This window comes from Hyperoodon ampullatus (assembly GCF_949752795.1).
Source record: "Hyperoodon ampullatus genome assembly, chromosome: 7".
NCBI lineage: Eukaryota > Metazoa > Chordata > Mammalia > Artiodactyla > Ziphiidae > Hyperoodon > Hyperoodon ampullatus.
Genome location: NC_136920.1, coordinates 109,846,107 through 109,864,031, shown reverse-complemented (window position 1 = coordinate 109,864,031; position 17,925 = coordinate 109,846,107). Strand labels below are relative to the sequence as shown.

Here is a 17,925-nt window from a genome sequence, read left to right as displayed (position 1 = left end):
CAGAAATAGATGCTGGGGGAAGATCATACAGTGGGGTAACACTGTGGAGCTGTGGTGGGAGCGGTCCATTCTGGGTACAGGTAAAAAGAGGCCTCATTGTTTAGAGAGAATTTTAAAACAATAATAAAGCTGTTTTAAAGTCAGTCAGCTCTTTATTATCACCATGTGCTGGCAATTTTAAACAGCATTTCTGATAAAATGCTGTTAATCCCCAGGGCATGTGATTCCCACCATACCTCTCCCTCTTGGTATGCCACTAAGATAACATCCATGTTCTTATTAGATCTACTCCAGTTCTAAGTCTTCACTTCACTGTGACTTTCATGTGTTATTTTATCCCTATAGCACACAACTGCATTACATTTTTCAAATAAATGTGAAAATTTAAGAAAAATAAGGTCAGCTGTTATTTAAATCTAATTTACTAGGTAACAATGACTATTAGATGGTTTAAAATTTATCATATTTATTTAAATATATTTACATATATTTAAATTGATCAGATGTATAAATGGCTTCCTTTCATTTGCTAAATGTCATTGTATGTATAGGGCACAATGCCAGGTTTCTAATTTTCTGTTTGTTTCAGAGTTTAATTAGTGCAAGGCGTTCTGTAATGAGTTTAGTTCCTAGTTTGTTAGAGCTTAACCTATCATCTTATGCAATTTTCTCTTCTAGGATACTCCTTTTCTAATATTAACTATGTAGTACTTTAGAGAAATTAGTCTTGAAATATAAATAATTTTATTGCTAATTATTTCAGCGATACTTTTATGATTAGCTCGTACTTCTCTTGAAAGGCCTCTATGGTTTACTCAACCAAAGAATATCTAAAGTTAGGGAATGACTTGGCTGTGTATTTTAAAACCAAAAAGAGAGGTACAAATGGCATCAACTTAGGACTAGAACTCCTGCTTACTGTGTTGTTAATATACATTTTCTGTGTTATTGTGTAGTAAATAAGACTATATTCACTTTACTGTGGTTAAATTTAATTACCTAGTACTAATTCCTGGTAAAATTGATTAATGTAACCTCTGGTGCCTCTAAAAACTGTACCCTTATTTCCTCATTGTAGTTGTATATTTGTGTTCTCTAAAGCCTGAGAGAAAAACTCACTCATAATTTGATTAATAATTTTTAGGAAATTATTTTCATTTAATGAAAGCTTATAATCTTTTTTTTTTTTTAATTAGAGTCGAGTTTGCCCATTTCTTGTAGACCCTTCTTCCCAAGCTACAGAATGGTTAAAGACACATTTGAAAGACTCACGTTTGGAAGTTATTAACCAGCAGGTGTGTATTACTTATAATTTAGATACCACTAGTAATGGTATCTTGTGGTGAAAAGAACTATAATCAAAAAACATAGATTCAAAACTGAGTCTTATAACTTACCTGGTATGGGTCCTGGGAAGGAAATGTAGCTTTCTTAGCTTTAGTCTTCTAATTTGTAAAAAGGAACAAGAATATTTGTTTGATTGCTTCCATATGCAAGGTATTGATCTAAGCCCTGGGAATTTATAAGTGAGTAGTTCCTGCCCTCATGGAGATGGAAATTAAGTAATTACTTACACTATACAAATAAGCATTTACACTAAATTATGATTAAACATAATTATAGGATGCTATAGAAGTAAATTACTTAGTTTGGAGAATTAGGAAAACCTCGACTTTATAATTTCCTGTTCCTGTAACTCATCAATGAGCATCTTTGTTTTGTACCAAGATTTGACAGTTGGTCAGTGAAATGTAATCATCGTGTTTTGTGTAGTGACTTTTCACTGTCATGTTTATCTCACCAAAGATATTATTTTTGGTCAGTTTTTTTTTTTTTTTTTTTGAGGAAGCCTTAGTGTATGATTAATTTTTGTAGATATGCTTTAGGTGCTTGAAAAATTACCTCTTTAAAATGTTCTTCACTTATAAAATGGGGATATCTAACCCACTTGTGTTTAAGAATAATTGTAATATATTTATATAATATATAAAATATTTAATGTCACTTATGGTTATGGTAGGAGATCTTAATAATTATTATCCAAATATTTAAAGTTTTTTTAACCACAGTTGGAGGCTTGGAGTCGTATTTAAAATGACTCTTTACCTAGCCAGAAAGCCTAAAAATTCTTGCATCGTTATAGAATTTTATCTAAAGGTTCTTTTCACAGTAATTAGAACTATCACATCAAGATAAGTTTACTAGAATTCATCATCTTGTCTTTCTTCTTCCATTCAATGTATGATATTGAATACAACCAAAGTAGTTTTTATTAATACTTGGATGAGTAACTTATTGCGTGTAGAATTTGAAAATTTCTGCATCAATTTGAAATCATAGTATAAAATTTTAAAAGGCTTTTTTATTGTTAATGTAAAAATCCTTTTTTTCTAATATATCTATTTAAATTATTTATGAATTTATTTGATAATTTATTCAACTAAATTGATTCATCACCAAGTACTTATAATTGGAAAAGCAATCATGAATAATTTGTATTGTTAACATACATATTAATTTTAAAATATTTATGTTATTCCTGTTAATAGCTTCATTCATTACCTGTAAGAACTTTTGTAAATCTAAGGTAATAAAGGAATTCATATGTATTCTTATTTATTCTCTTAGGATAGTAACTTTATCACAGCTCTTGAGTTGGCAGTACGTTTTGGGAAAACCCTTATTATACAAGAAATGGATGGTGTAGAACCTGTTCTTTATCCATTATTGAGACGAGATCTGGTTGCTCAAGGTAAATGAATATTTGACAGTTTCCAGAGAGTAACTATTTTTTAAATCCAAAATAATTTCATTAACTAACTTTGACATTTTTGGTCTTTTCAGTGAATCTAAAGAGAGGAAAACTTTTTGGGGACTGGATTATAGTAATGTCATCAGAATCTAATAGTAACAGCAAGTAAAAAACTTAAAATGCCTTTGTAAAAGAGGCACCATGTCAGGGTCTCCCACACCATTCCCAGGAACAATATTTTACCAGAAAGACTCAAGGGATTCAGCACTCATGGCTTAGATTTATTGCAGGGAAAGGATGCAAAGCAAAGTCAGTAAAGAGAAAAGGTACATAGGGTGAAGTCAGGAGTCAGGAAACCAGGTGCAAGCTTCCAAGAGTCTTCTTTCATTGGAGTCACACAGAATGTGCTTAATTCCCCCAGGACTGAGTTGTGACAACACGTGTGAAAGTTGTCTACCAAGGAAGCTTATTAGAGACTCAGTGTCCAGAGTTTTTATTGGGGCTTATTATGTAAGCACACTCTGTCTAGCAGGTAGCAAAATTCCAGACTTCCCAAAGGAAGGCAGGTGTTCAGCGTAAACCATATCGTTTGAACAAATAGTTTAAGCACAGTGAGCCATTCTTACCTATTCTGGGAATGGTGAGAACCTTAACAAAATCCACATTCCCATACAATGGTTATGGGCCAAACTTGCAAGCAGGCCTCTCTAAGGATACTGGTCTTAGGACTGTTATGTTACCTTTTTTCTGTGCAGGCACCTAACCCAGACTTTGATATTAGAAAAGTTATGTAAGAGCTTGTTATGCAAAATGTCATAGACATGTACTTATATTATATATAAGTACATGTACTTACTTACACCGCACACTTTGCTAGCACCACAAAGTTTAGAAAATTGGAGTTATTGGGGGCAAAGCAGAGAAATAGCAAAGAATGCACTATTTACTGATCACCTGTTATCCCACAAATAGGTATGCTTAGCCTAGCAGTGGTTGATATGTTATGGAAAGAACCCTAGTAGTGGGACTGTTGCTGATACAACCTGGACTTACTTCCTGGGGTTCAGTCTCTGGTCTCAGTCTGTTCTTTACTGGAGCTAATTCAGATCTGTTGCGCTACCTCTTGCTATACTGTCTTAAAGGGGGTGGAAATGAACCTTTAGGATCATCTGGATTTGACTCTCTTTAGTCTATATGCTGACCCTTGAGGGCTCATTAAATATATCTCGGTGAGCTCTTATTGGTATTATGTTTTAGCCATATCTGCTGCATTGTCTGAGAATGGAGTTTGACAAGGTCCCCTGAAATTGGATCTGGTAAAAAATGATAATATTCTACATCATGATTGGTTCACATGATGAACCATTATTCCAGATAGTTGTTCAGGGCTCTTTGGGTCAATTTGTTAATTTCTGTTCACTTCATTGAGAAAAAGAGAGTTACCTCTGCCCCTACCTTACTTTTTCCACCTTCAATCCAGAGTCACATGTGTTCAAGTCACATCACTTGAAGTCTGTTATCCCCTTTGAGTATACTTCAGATTGTCCTTTTCTACAGTTTTGAGTTCCTCATGAATAGCCATTTGTCATCATACATTTCCTGTGGGGACAGAGGATGGTTGTCCTAGAAAGACGTAAAACAAAGCCTGTGTCCAAGTTCATTTACATCCCAGTGTTCTTAATCTTGTTCTTAAAGCAACATGAACTGCCTTTCTACATAATGATGTCAAAGGCACAAGTAACAGGAATAGAATGTACTTCTCCTCCTCAAATTTATGCAGTTCAAAAATCCCCTCAAATGTGTATTGATCAAAAAGAAGAGCAAGGTACAATTCTTCATCAAAGTCTCATTGTTTTAAATTTCCTGTTTCCTGTGTTCCTAGTAGCTCAGCCAAGGCAGAAGTTAGATGTAGAAGTTTGAAACTGTCAAATAGCTGAAGACCGCTTGACCAGCTATCTATGTAGAAGTTGCTGAAGGAGAGGCTAGTGTAGTTGGCAAACAGTTTAAGTTTTGCTAGCAATAGATGTCAAAATTATTTTTATTAATCATTCTAATCCTTTACAGTTATTTCATTTCCATTTGGGGTTTGAGTATGGATTCGAGAGTTATAGTAGAGATGATAGCTAAACATTCTTGATTGGCTCTTTTAGACCAAATTCTTCACTTTACGCACGACTCCTTCATACAGGCATATGTATGTGCAACATAAAGATTAACCTTGTGATTAATTGCTGTATCTGTTTCTAGAGGGTGGTTCTCCATATAGGTATGTCTTTGGTAGCCCAGCTGAGTCTAGGCGGCCTAATGGCCTGAACACAGCTAGACCAATGATTCTCTAATGGTAGTGATTTTGTCCCCCAGGGGACACTTGGCAATGACTGGAGACATTTTTGGTTGTAACAACTTGGTGCGTCTATTCCAAGGATATCTTTAAAATGTACAGGGCATCTCCTCATAACAAATAATTTTCCAGTTCAAATTGTCAATAGTACTGAGGTTGAGAAACCCTAAGCTAGCTCACCAGTTCTGACCCATGAATCTCTGTACTGGTATATTTCAGTTATTTTCAGGGTGACATGCTTTATAGCCAAGAGCACTACTTGAAGCCAGTTCATTGTACAGAATATTCCATGCTATAGGTTGCCAAAAATTTTACCTATGGATAGTGGATGGCTGTAGCATTCCATTGGATTTTCTTATCTGTGAGATTTTTTTGTAGACATCTCTAGTTCTGTGCATATGAAAGATATAGGGCTCAAAGACAAGGACTGGTTTACAACTGCTTGGATTACTTCCAGAGTTGGCACTTGCAGCTTTACAGGAGCTGCCATTCAAACTTAGCCACATGTTTGTTGACCAGATAAATTGTTAGGTTGTAGTAAAATCTTCAGGTGTGGAATATGCTGCTTCTAGTAAGTGAAGAAGGTATTCAGTTGTTGGTTTTCTTTCTTTGAATATAGTGGCTATAAAGCCAGCAGTTTATTCTTAATAGGCTGTGGGATATTTCCTTGAGCAATGTTGATTTGATTATTTTTGTGGCCGGGTTTCTTGTTTATCTTCATATAAGTCCCATCATCTTTAGTTAGTTAAGCTTGAAAGGTTTACAATACAATGTGAGCAATTTTATCAGTGGAGACCATTACCAAGATGTTACCTATATGATGGAATGTTTGTACCCACATGGCAGTTCATATGGTACTTGGATTTCTCTAATTCAGATGATAATATATTTCTGAAGAGTTTGGACCTGTTAAGGTATACTGCATATAAGAGATGAACTGATTTTCGTCTTTTTCCCAGGGGAATATAAAAAAGAAATCATTAATAATCATTAGCAGTGTTCAAGTATCTGCTGTGAGCAAAATATTTTTAATCATCGCTGTGTCAAGCACTGTGGAAGCAGTGGTGTCCACTTCCTGGTTTAAGTTTCATCGTCATAATAAACGTTCAAGCAACTTTTATTTTGGAATCCAGACAGATAAAATTTTGTAGCACTCTTGCCTGGTGTAAAAAGAAGAACTTCCTTTTTCACTTCCTAGCATGATGCATTTCTTTGAACTATAAATATTGGTCAGATTTGGGTACACTTTATAGGCAGATCTTGCCTGTATCTTTGGCTAATTGTTATAGAAGTCATCAAGGCATCACAATAAACATAGCCAGTTAATATATCTATACATACAGGTGCTCCAAATTTATTAGATATGTTAACCAAAAAAATCTAAACAAAATATACTCAAGCCTGATCCAGGTTCAGAAACCAAAATAATAGCCATGTAAATTGAGGCTTCCCCTGGAAAGAGAATGTGAGACCAAATCTTGTACTTGTGCCTAATCATTCTGTTTCCACAGTTCTCTAAAGTACAGTACAGGTTTTGTGCCCAGGAGAAAAATGTAGTCAAAATTAACTCCATCGTAGGTTAACTCCAATGTAAATTAAGACTTTATACAGTTAAGACTGTGTTGGACTTTTATAGTTCTACATGTAATATTTTCTAAGAGTAGTGTAGGGGACTTATGTCCAAGGGTCTTTTTATACAATAAAACATTTATTTTGAAATATTTTAAAAAATGTTATATCAGAATAATGCATTGATGGGTTACACAATCAAATAGTATAGAATGGCAGGAGTGTTCTTTCCCTCCCCTCTTCATGACTAGTCTTACAAGAGAAAATCAGTTACTTTTTAATTTTCACTTTTTTATTGAGATACACTTACAAATGTATAGCTTAATGATTTTTACAAATGGAATACACTTCTATAAGCACCCAGATCAAGATACAGAACTTTTTCAGCATTCCAAACTCCCTTATTTACCACTGTCCCCCACAAGGATAACCACATTCCTGCCTTATAACAGATAAGTTTTACTTGTATTTGTACATAGCATAAATGAGAAAGAAAAAAGCAGCACCTGACTACTATGGGCTGGAAGCTGGCCAGGCTAAACAGCTTGACCATAGTGCTCTCCTGTTGAACATAAACCATTTCACAGAACACCATCAACAGGCAGGTCACTCTGTGACCATACGCATGTCAGCGCACAAAAACGAGGACACTTTCCATACCACGAAAATAACTAAACATCCTCCTCTCCCTGCTATTATGAGTAATTTCTGCTTTTTTACCCATATAGCTTAGTCTGACACCATTTCTGACACCTCCTAGATATCAACAAAATTATTGATACCAATCAGAATTGTCTGGTCTCTCTGATAGCATCCATTCCCCAGCAAAACCGCACTTTCTTTGAACCATTCTAAAATCACCCAGCATTAAGTCCATCTTCTATAAAAAGCATCTCTGAATACCTTTTTACTGAGACAAGGTGCAGTTTCCCATGGTGATCTGTCTTTCATTGTAAGTTGCCAGTATACCCGAGCTGAGGCGCTTTAAACTGAGTTTATGTTTTAACTAATTAGTTAACTGAATAATTTTTAATTGAAGTATAGTTGATTTACATAATTATATTAGTTTCAGGTGTACACATAGTGATTAAATGTTTTTATGGATTATACTTCGCTTAAATTTATTACAAAACAGTGACTGTATTTCCCTGTTCTGTACAGCAGTGGTCCCCAACATTTTTGGCACCAGGGACTGGTTTCGTGGAAGACAGTTTTTCCATGGATAGGGTGTGGGGGATGGTTCAGGTGGTACCGGTCCGCGGCCCAGGGGTTGGGGACCCCTGTTGTACAGTATATCCTTGTTGCTTATTTATTTTATACGTAGTAGTTTGTATCTCTTAATACCATAGCCCTGTCTTCCTCTTCTCCCCTTCTCTCTCCCCACTGGTAAGCACTAGTTTGATTTCTGTTAGTCTGTTTGTTTTGTTATATACTTTGACTTCTTTTATTTTTTAGATTCCACATATAAGTAGCAATATAGAGTATTTGTCTTTCTCTGTCTGACATATTTCACTAAGCATAATACCCTCTAGGTTCATCCATGTTACTGAAAATTGCAGAATTTCTTTCTTTTATGGCTGAGTAATATTTCATTGTGTGTATTTGTGTGTGTATATATTTTCAATATATATTAATATTATATGGTATATACATATGTACCACATCTGTTTTATCCATTCATCTATTAATGGACACTTAGGTTGCTTCTGTATCTTGGCTATTATAAGTAATGCTGCTATGAACATTGGAGTACATATACTTTTCAAATTAGTGTTTTTGTTTACCTTGGAGGTTTACCCAGCAGTAAAATTGCTGGATCATATGGTACTTCTATATTTAGTTTTTGGAGTAGCCTCCATACTGTTTTCCACAGTGACTGTACCAATTTACATTCCCACCAACAGTGTACTAGGGTTTCCTTTTCTCTACATCCTCGTCACCATTTGTTATTTGTGCTCTTTTAAATGATAGCCATTCTGCCAGACGTGAGGTGATAGCTCATTGTGGTTTTGATTGTATTTCTCTGATGATAGCAGTGTTTAGCATGTGCCTGTTGGCCATCTGCGTCTCTTCTTTGGAAAATGTCTGTTCAGGTCTCCTGCCCAATTTTTAATCGGGTTGTTTGTTTTTTGATGTTGAGTTATATGAGCTGTTTATATATTTTGGATATTAATCCCTTATTGATCATATCATTTTCAAATATTTTCTCCTATTCAGTAGGTTGTCTTCTTGTTTTGTCAAAGGTTTCCTTTGCTGTGCAAAAGCTTTTAGGTTTGATTAGGTCTCATTTGTTTATTTTTGCTTTTTTTCCTTTTGCCTGTGGAGGCAGATGCAAAAAATATTGCTATGAATTATCTAAAAGAGTGTTCTGCCTTCTCTTTTAGGAGTGTTATTTTTTCAGGTCTTACATTTATCTCTAATCTGTTTTGAATTTATTTTATATATGGTGTGATAAAACGTCCTGATTTTATTCTTTTACATGTAGCTGTCCAGTTTTTCCAGCATCATTTGTTGAAGAGACTGTCTTTCCTCCATTGTATATTCTTGACACATTTGTTGTAGATTAATTGACCATAAATGCATGGGTTTCTTTGTAGGCTCTCTATTTTGTTCCATTGAACTGTGTGGCTGATTTTCTGCCAGTATCATGCTATTTTGATTACTTTCTAGTATATTCTGAAGACTGAGCATAATACCTCCAGCTTTGTTCTTTTTTCTCAAGATTACTTTAGAAATTTGGGGTCTTTTGTTGTTCCATATAAATTTTAGGATTATTTGTTCTAGTTGTGTGAAAAATGTCATTTTTAAAAAAATTTATTTAATTTATTTATTTTTATTTATTTAGTTAGTTATTTTTGGCTGTGTTGGGTCTTCGTTTCTGTGCGAGGGCTTTCTCTAGTTGCGGCAAGTGGGGGCCACTCTTCATCGCGGTGTGCAGGCCTCTTGCTATCGCGGCCTCTCTTGTTGCGGAGCACAGGCTCCAGACGTGCAGGCTCAGTAGTTGTGGCTCACGGGCCTAGTTGCTCCGCGGCATGTGGGATCTTCCCGGACCAGGGCTTGAACCCGTGCCCTGCATTGGCAGGCAGATTCTCAACCACTGTGCCACCAGGGAAGCCCTGACATGGGTATTTTGATAGGGATTGCATTGAATCTTTAGATTGCTTTGGGTGCTATGGATATTTTAACAGTATGAATTCTTCCAATTGAAGACATTGGAATATCATTCCATTTCTTTGTATCAGCTGCAGTTTCCTTCTTAAATGTTTTATAGTTTTCAGAGTAGGATTTTCACATCCTTGGTTAAGTTTATTCCTCAGTGTTTTATTCTTTTTGATGTGATTTTAAACAGGATTGTTTTCTTGCTTTCTCTTTCTCATAGTTCCTTGTTAATGTTTAGAAAAGCAACAGATTTCTGTATGTTAATCTTGTGTCCTTCAACTTAACTGAATTCATTTATTGGTTCTAATAGTTTTTTGGTGGAGACTTTAGGGTTTTGCTTATACAGTTTTATGTCATCTGCAGATAGTAGCAGTTTTACTTTTCCCTTCCAATTTGGATACTCTTTATTTCTTTTTCTTGTCTGAATACTGTGTCTGGGACTTCCAATACTATGTTGAACAGAATTGGTGAGATTGGGCATCCTTCTCTTATTGCTGATTTGAGAGGAAAGGCTTTCTTTTCACCTTTTCACCATTGAGTATGACGTTAACCATGGGTTTGTCATAAATGGCCTTTATTATGTTTGGATATGCTCCCTGTAAACCCACTTTGATGAGAGTTTTTATCACGAATGGATGTTGAATTTTATCAAGTGCTTTTTTTGTGTTTATTGAGATGATCATGTTATTTTTATTCTTTCTTTTGTTAATGTGATGTATCATTGATTGATTTGCGAGTAGTGACCCTTGCATCCCTGGAATAAATCCCACTTGATCATGGTGTATGATCCTTTGTATTTATTGTTGAATTTGGTTTGCTAATATTTTGTTGAGGATTTTTTCATCTACATTCATCAGAGATATTAGCCCTTAATTTTCTTTTGTTGTAGTGTCTTTGTCTGGTTTTGTTATCCAGGTAATGGTGGCCTCGTAGAATGAATTTGGGAGTGTTCCATCCTCTTCACTTTTTTGGAATACTTTGAGAAGGATAGGCATTAACTCTTCTTTATGTGTTTGGTAGAATTCCCTTGTGAAGCCGGTGGGTCCTGGATTTGCTGGGAGGTTTTTTGTTACAAATTCAATTTCACTGTTAGTAATTCGTATGTTCAGATGGTCTCTTTCTTCCTTGTCAGGTTATATGTTTCTAGAAATGTGTCCATTTCGTCTGGTTTGTCTATTTTGTTGGCATATAACTTCATAATATTCTCTTATTATCTTTTATATTTCTGTGATAATGGCTGTAATTTCTCCTCTTGCATTTCTTCTTTTGTTTATTTGCATTTTCTCTCTTTTGATGAGCCTGGCTAAAGGTTTATTTATTTTGTTTGTCTTTTCAAAAAACAAGTTCTTTCTTTCATTGACCTTTTCTATTGTTTTTTTGTCTCTAATTTTATTTCTTTAATTTTATTTCCTTTCTAATATTTATTATTTCTTTCCTTCTGCTGACTGTGGGCTTTATTTGTTCTTCATTTCCTGATTCCTTTAGATGGTAGGTTAGGTTGTTTATTTGAGATTTTTCTTATTTCTTGAGGTGGGCCTGCATTGCTGTAAACTTCTCTCTTAGAACTGCTTTTGCTACATTCCATAGATTTTGGAAAGTTGTGTTTCCATTATCTTTTGTCTCAATGTATTTCCTGTTCTCCTCTTTAATTTCTTCATTGGCCCATTTGTTTTTCAGTAGCATGTTGTTTACTCCTCACATATTTGTGCTTTTCCCAGTTTTCTTCCTGTAACTGATTTCTAGTTTCATACTGTTGTGGTCAGAAAAAAATGCCTGATATGATTTCTCTCTTCTTAAATTTGTTGAGACTTGTTTTGTGTCTTAGCACATTGTCAATCCTGGAGAACATTTCATGTGCAGTTAAAAAGAATGTGCATTCTGCTCTTTTGGGGTAGAATGTCCTGTAGATATCTATTAAGTCCAACTGACCTGTGGTGTCATTTAAGACCCGGTTTCCTTATTGATTTTCTCTCTGGATGATCTGTCCATTAATGTAAGTGGTATGTTAAAGGCTCCTCCTATTCTATTCTTGTCAGTTTCTCCCTTTATGTCTCTTAGTATTTGCTTTATATATTTAGGTGCTCCTGTATTAGGTGCATACATTTTTTTTTTTTTTTTTTTTTTTTTTTTTTTTTTTTTTTTGCGGTATGTGGGCCTCTCACTGTTGTGGCCTCTCCCGCTGCGGAGCACAGGCTCCGGACGCGCAGGCCCAACAGCCATGGCTCACGGGCCCAGCCGCTCCGCGGCACGTGGGATCTTCCCAGACCGGGGCACAAACCCGCGTCCCCTGCATCGGCAGGCGGACTCCCAACCACTGCGCCACCAGGGAAGCCCCTAGGTGCATACATTTTAACAAGTGTAACATCCTGTACTTGTGTTGATCCTTTTATTATTACATGATGCTCTTCTTTGTCTTTTGTCATAGACTTTGTTTTAAAGTCTACTTTGTCTGATATGAGTATTGTTACCTCTGCTTTCTTGTTATTGCTATTTCCGTGAAATCTGTTTTCCATCCCTTCACTTTCAGTTAGTGTGTCTTTAGCTCTGAAGTCAGTCTCTTGTAAGCAGCACATAGATGGGTCTTTTTTATTTTTATTTATTTATTTATTTTTAACATCTTTATTGGAGTATAATTGCTTTGCCATGATGTGTTAGTTTCTGCTTTATAACAAAGTGAATCAGTTATACATATACATATGTTCCCATATCTCTTCCCTCTTGCGTCTCCCTCCCTCCCACCCCTCTCGGTGGTCACAGAGCACTGAGCTGATCTCCCTGTGCTATGCAGCTGCTTCCCACTAGCTATCTATCTTACGTTTGGTAGTGTATATATGTCCATGCCACTCTCACACTTTGTCCCAGCTTACCCTTCCCCCTCCCTGTATCCTCAAGTCCATTCTCTAGTAGGTCTGCATCTTTATTCTCGTCTTGCCCCTAGGTTCTTCTGACCATTTTTTTTCTTTTTTTTCTTTTTTTTTTTTTTTTTTTAGATTCCACATATATATGTTAGCATACCGTATTTGTTTTTCTCTTTCTGACTTACTTCACTCTGTATGACAGTCTCTAGGTCCATCCACCTCACTACAAATAACTCAGTTTCATTCCTTTTTATGGCAGAGTAATATTCCATTGTATATAAGCAGCACATAGATGGGTCTTTTTTAATCCAGTAATCCACCCTATGTCTTTTGATTGGAATATTTATTACATTGACATTTAAAGTAATTATTGATAGGTATGTCCTTATTGCCATTTTGTTACCTGTTTTCTGGTAGTTTTGAGTCTTTATTGTTCTTTTTTTTCTTCTTTTAGATTCTTCCTTTGTGGTTTGATGATTTCCTTTCATGGTATGCTTGTGTTTCTTTCTCTCTAATTTTTGTATATCTATTGTAGGTTAGCAGGTTTTTCCTTTTCAGCACTTTGAGTATATCATGCCACTCCCTTCTAGCCTGCAAAGTTTCTGCAAAAATATTAGTTGGTAACCTTCTTTAGGTTCCCTTGTATAAGACTCTTCGTTTTTCTCTTGCTGCCTTTAGAATTTTCTCTTTAACTTTTGCTCATTTAATTATGATATGTCTTGGTGTGTGTTTTTTTAGTTCATCTTGTTTGGGACCCTCTGTGCTTCTTGTACCTGGGTATCTGTCTCCTTCTTCAGGTTTATGAAGTTTTCAGCTATAATTTCATCAAATACATTTTCTACCCCATTCTCTCTCTCTTCGCCTTCTGGGACCCATATAATGCAATGTTGGTACAATTGATGTTGTCCCAGAGATCCCTTAAACTATTCTTCCTTCTTTCATCCTTTCTCCCTCCCTCTCTTCCTTCCTTCCTCCCTCCCTCCCTTCTTTCCTTCCTTCCTTTTCTCCCTTCTTCCCTTCCTTTCCTGATTTGGTTATTTCCATTATTCTATCTTCCAGATCACTTTTCTGTTCTTGTGTATCACCTAGTCAGCTGTTAATCCTTCTATTGTGTTTTCCATTTCACTTACAGTATTATTCAATTCTAAGTAATTCTTTTCTATATTTTCTAGTTCATTATTAAAATTCTCACTGTGTTCAGCTATTCTTTTCCCTGCTTCAGTTAGCATTTTTTATTACTAATGCATTGAACTCCTAATCTGGTAAATTTTTAATGTCTGTCCCATTAGTTGTTTTTTTCAGGGATTTTCTCTTGCTCTTTCAATTGAGACAAATTCCTCTGTCTTCTCATTTGCTTAACTTTCTCTGTCTTTATGAAATTAGGTGAAGCTGTTGCCTATTGCAGTCTTTAATGGGTGCCTTTGTGTGGTACAGTCTGCTTGTGCCCAGTGGCTTTTGTGGGAGAGCTGAATCTGATGTGAACACAGATCATGTCTTTCCTCAGGTTTGCTGGCAGCTATCAACTTGGTAGAAGGCTGGAGATGGAGTTGTTAGATCAGAGCCAGGTATAGCTGCTGTTCTCTGCTCAGTGGCCATCACTGCTCTGTAGGGAGTGGGGTCTGTTCCCAAGTTGCTGGAGCAGAAGTTTTTTTTTTTTTTTTTTTTTTCTCTCACTTTTGTTGGATTCTATTTTTTTACATCTTTGTTGGAGGATAATTGATTTACATTGTCGTGTTAGTTTCTGCTGTGTAACAGAGTGAATCAGCTGTACATATACATATATCTCAATATCCCCTCCCCCTTGCATCTCCCTCCCACCCTCCCCATCCCACCCCTCTAGGTGGTCACAAAGCACAGAGCTGATCTCCCTGTGCTATGCGGCTGCCTCCCACTAGCTATCTGTTTTACATTTGGTAGTGTATATATGTCCATGCCACTCTCTCACTTTGTCCCAGCTTACCCTTACCCCTCCTGGTGTCCTCAAGTCCATTCTCTATGTCTGTGTCTTTATTCCTGTCCTGCCACTATGTTCTTCAGAACCATTGGTTTTTTTTTTAGATTCCATATATATGTGTTAGCATATGGTATTTATTTTTCTGTGACTTACTTCACTCTGTATGACAGACTCTAGGTCCAGCCACTCACTACAAATAACTCAATTTCATTTCTTTTTATGGCTGAGTAATATTCCATTGTCTATATGTGCCACATCTTTATCCAGTCATCTGTTGATGGACACTTAGGTTGCTTCCATGTCCTGGCTATTCTAAATAGTGTGGAGCAGAAGTTTTGAGGGTTGGGTCTGAGCTGGCTCCATTCCCTTGAAGTGTGGTTTCTGCTCAATCCCAGCACCAGCATTCTTGCCCAGGAAGGGAGCAGTGCTCGGCCAAGAGGGGTTGGCATGGGCACTTGGCATTGGTCTGGGTACAAATTGTGGCTGTCTGACCACAGACAGAAATCATGGCTGCTCTGATGTGCTGCCTGTGTAAACACCAGTAATGGCTGTTCCCACCCTGCTCAGACACGCTTTAGGTCTGAATTGCTTTTGTTTCTCACAGCTGAGCTTTCTGCTCAGCTGTAGCAGTCCTCACCCCAGTGAGGCTGGAGCAGTTGCTAGACTTAGACTGGGGTGCATGCTGGGGCAGTCACAGGAAACCAGTCAGCCACCCATGCAGTTTCAATCCACCCTCTCTGCCCTGTTTTGGAAGTAAGCAAGCAAGGATATGCTCCTCATGAATTGAGTCCAGGCTTCTCACAGCCCTCCTGTTAGTTTCCCCAGCCCTCCAAACAGCAAGGAGACTCACATTCTCAGTGTCTGACCTTTGGACAAGGGGGCCCAATTTGTGACTCAAACCGCCTACTCCCTAGGGAGGATCTCTGCCTGTGTGATCCCTCTTCTTCTGAGTCCCCTCCCAGGGACACAGGTCCAGACCTGATAGCTTCTTATCCCTTTATACCCAATTCTATATGGATCTTTCTTACAGTCTTCTAGTTCTGCTAGTCTACAGTTAGCTTTCAATGAGAATTGTTTCACGTGTAGACATATTTTTGATGTGTTCTGCATCCTCCTGCTTTGCCATCTTGATTTCTTCTCCCTGAGTTGATTTAGTTTTGTTTGTAATCTATATTCTGTGTATATATCAACTTAGATTAATTTTTAGGTGTTTGTCTATTGCATTTAATTTGTCAAATGTATTGGTGTGTTTTTATACAATATTCTTATAACTTTAAAATTTCTGTGAGTTTTTCAATAATGTGTCTTTTTTTATATTGATTTTTTTTTCTCTTTTTCTTTGGTAGGTCTTGATAGCAGTTTATCAATTTTAGTGATTTTTTCAAAATATAAATTTTTAACTTTGTTGATTTTCTCTATTGTATTTTCAATTTTTGCTTTTTATTTATTTTATTCTTAATATTTTCCTTAGGTTTTATTTGGTTGTCTTTTTTCTTGATTCTTGAACTAGAAATTCAAAGTATTGATAATTCATTATTTTCTTTTTCCTAATATATGCATTTTTTTTTTGTCTATAAACTTTCTGCTAAGCCCTTCTTCAGCTTCATACCACAAGTTTTGGTTTGTATTTTTTTAATTCATAAGTTTCTTATTGCTCTTGTTGTTTAATTTCCAGGGAGTTGGATATTTTCTAGTTACCCTTTTGGGATTGGTTTCTAGCTTATCTCTGTTGTGGTCAGAAAACTTATTCTGAAGTATTCAGTTTTTTTAATCCTGTTGAAGCTTTTTTTATGATCTGGCGTTGGTTAATTTTCACAAATATTCTGTGTACACTTGAAAATTATGTAAATTTTGCTCTTGGTTACCTTAATTTTCTCTAACATCAATTAATTCAAGTTTGTTAATAGTAACGTTCAGATTTTCTATACCTTTACTTTTAATTTCTATTTGCTCTATCATGTACTGAGAAAAAGTCTCTATGAGTTTGAATTTTTTCTTTTAGTTCCATCAATTTTTACTTTAAATATTTTGAAGTTGTGTGTTTGGATGCATACATATTTGGAATGTGCTGTCTTCCTGTTTGGTTATTTTCTTTATCATTATCAACTGTCTTTTGTCTTTAGAAGTATCTCAAGTTTTAGAATTCGGTATTAGAATGATTACACTAATTTTGGAGTTTGGTGTTCGCATGGTGTATTTTTCCATTCTTTTACTTTCAATTTTCTGTTGGTTTTCTTTATAAAGTGTGTTTCTCATAAACAGTATATCATTTGGTTTTGCATTTTTATTCACCATGGCAGTCTTAATGTTGGTAATGTAATACAGTTAACCAATTCATGAAATAACTAATGTAGTTTTCTAATTAACCTGATAGTTTTTAATGGCTATCCTGTATATAACAGTATGCATCTGTGACTTATTTTTTTAATATAGATAAATACTTTAAAACTTTTCCAGTATTACTCTTTAACTCCATATACCCAATACCTGCCTTTGCATTATTGTTGTGCTGCATTTGTCATGGATTTTCAGTGGTTTTACTATGATGTCCTTAGAAGTAGTATTCTTTGCATTTTTATCCTGCTTGCATTTTCTTGAATCATTCTAGTTGGTGTATAGTTATTACATTGAACCTTTAAATTTGTTTTTTTCTAATAATGGTTAAAGTTCAGCATTATTTTGATATTGTTTTTTAACCATTTACATATCCTCTTTCATAAAGTACATATTGAATTCTTTTCACATTAACTTTAAAAAGTTAAGTAAATTTTAAAATCTATTCTAGGATTCTCAAAAGTTCATTACATTGTTTTTCTTAGCATTAGAAAATAATCTTTGATAATATATATTTTTTTACTTAAAAAATGATTTTTTATCAGTTAATATCATAAGTAATGCATGTAATTGTTGATTGATTTTTCTGTATATGTTGTATAATTAATATAATTGTGTTTTATATTAGAATATAAAAAAACTCCTTTGTGAGGCAGAAGTTTACTTTTTCTCAGCTTAATTTGTTGCAAAGTACCTGTGTACGGCAGTCTGAATAAATCTTCTCTTGACATTAATAATGGATTCTTTGCAATTACTCATATGTTGTTAATTCCAGGTTTTTACCAGGTCATTCTGTTTTCAAGTGTTACATCTTAAATACTAGTACAATAAACACTGATGAATTTTGAAGTAGAGAATAATTAATAAGAGTTTCTATTTTTGTCACCTATAATCAAACATTTCAGAAAAATTGGTAATATCAAACATATAGTTAATGTTAAAGCTATATTGAATATAA

The 17,925-nt window shown here is 35.4% G+C and overlaps 1 protein-coding gene across 2 annotated transcripts in view; it reads left to right on the top strand.

The window, feature by feature from the left end:
* Nucleotides 1-17,925, top strand: part of DYNC2H1 (dynein cytoplasmic 2 heavy chain 1) — a gene marked incomplete at both ends in the record, with an annotated part of 362,190 nt that overhangs the window by 153,206 nt on the left and 191,059 nt on the right. For both annotated transcript variants that reach the window (XM_079708170.1, XM_079708169.1), the window contains 2 exons: nt 1,197-1,295; nt 2,629-2,752. In XM_079708170.1, coding sequence (XP_079564296.1) covers nt 1,197-1,295; nt 2,629-2,752 — 223 coding nt within the window. The remainder of the gene's footprint in view (nt 1-1,196; nt 1,296-2,628; nt 2,753-17,925) is intronic.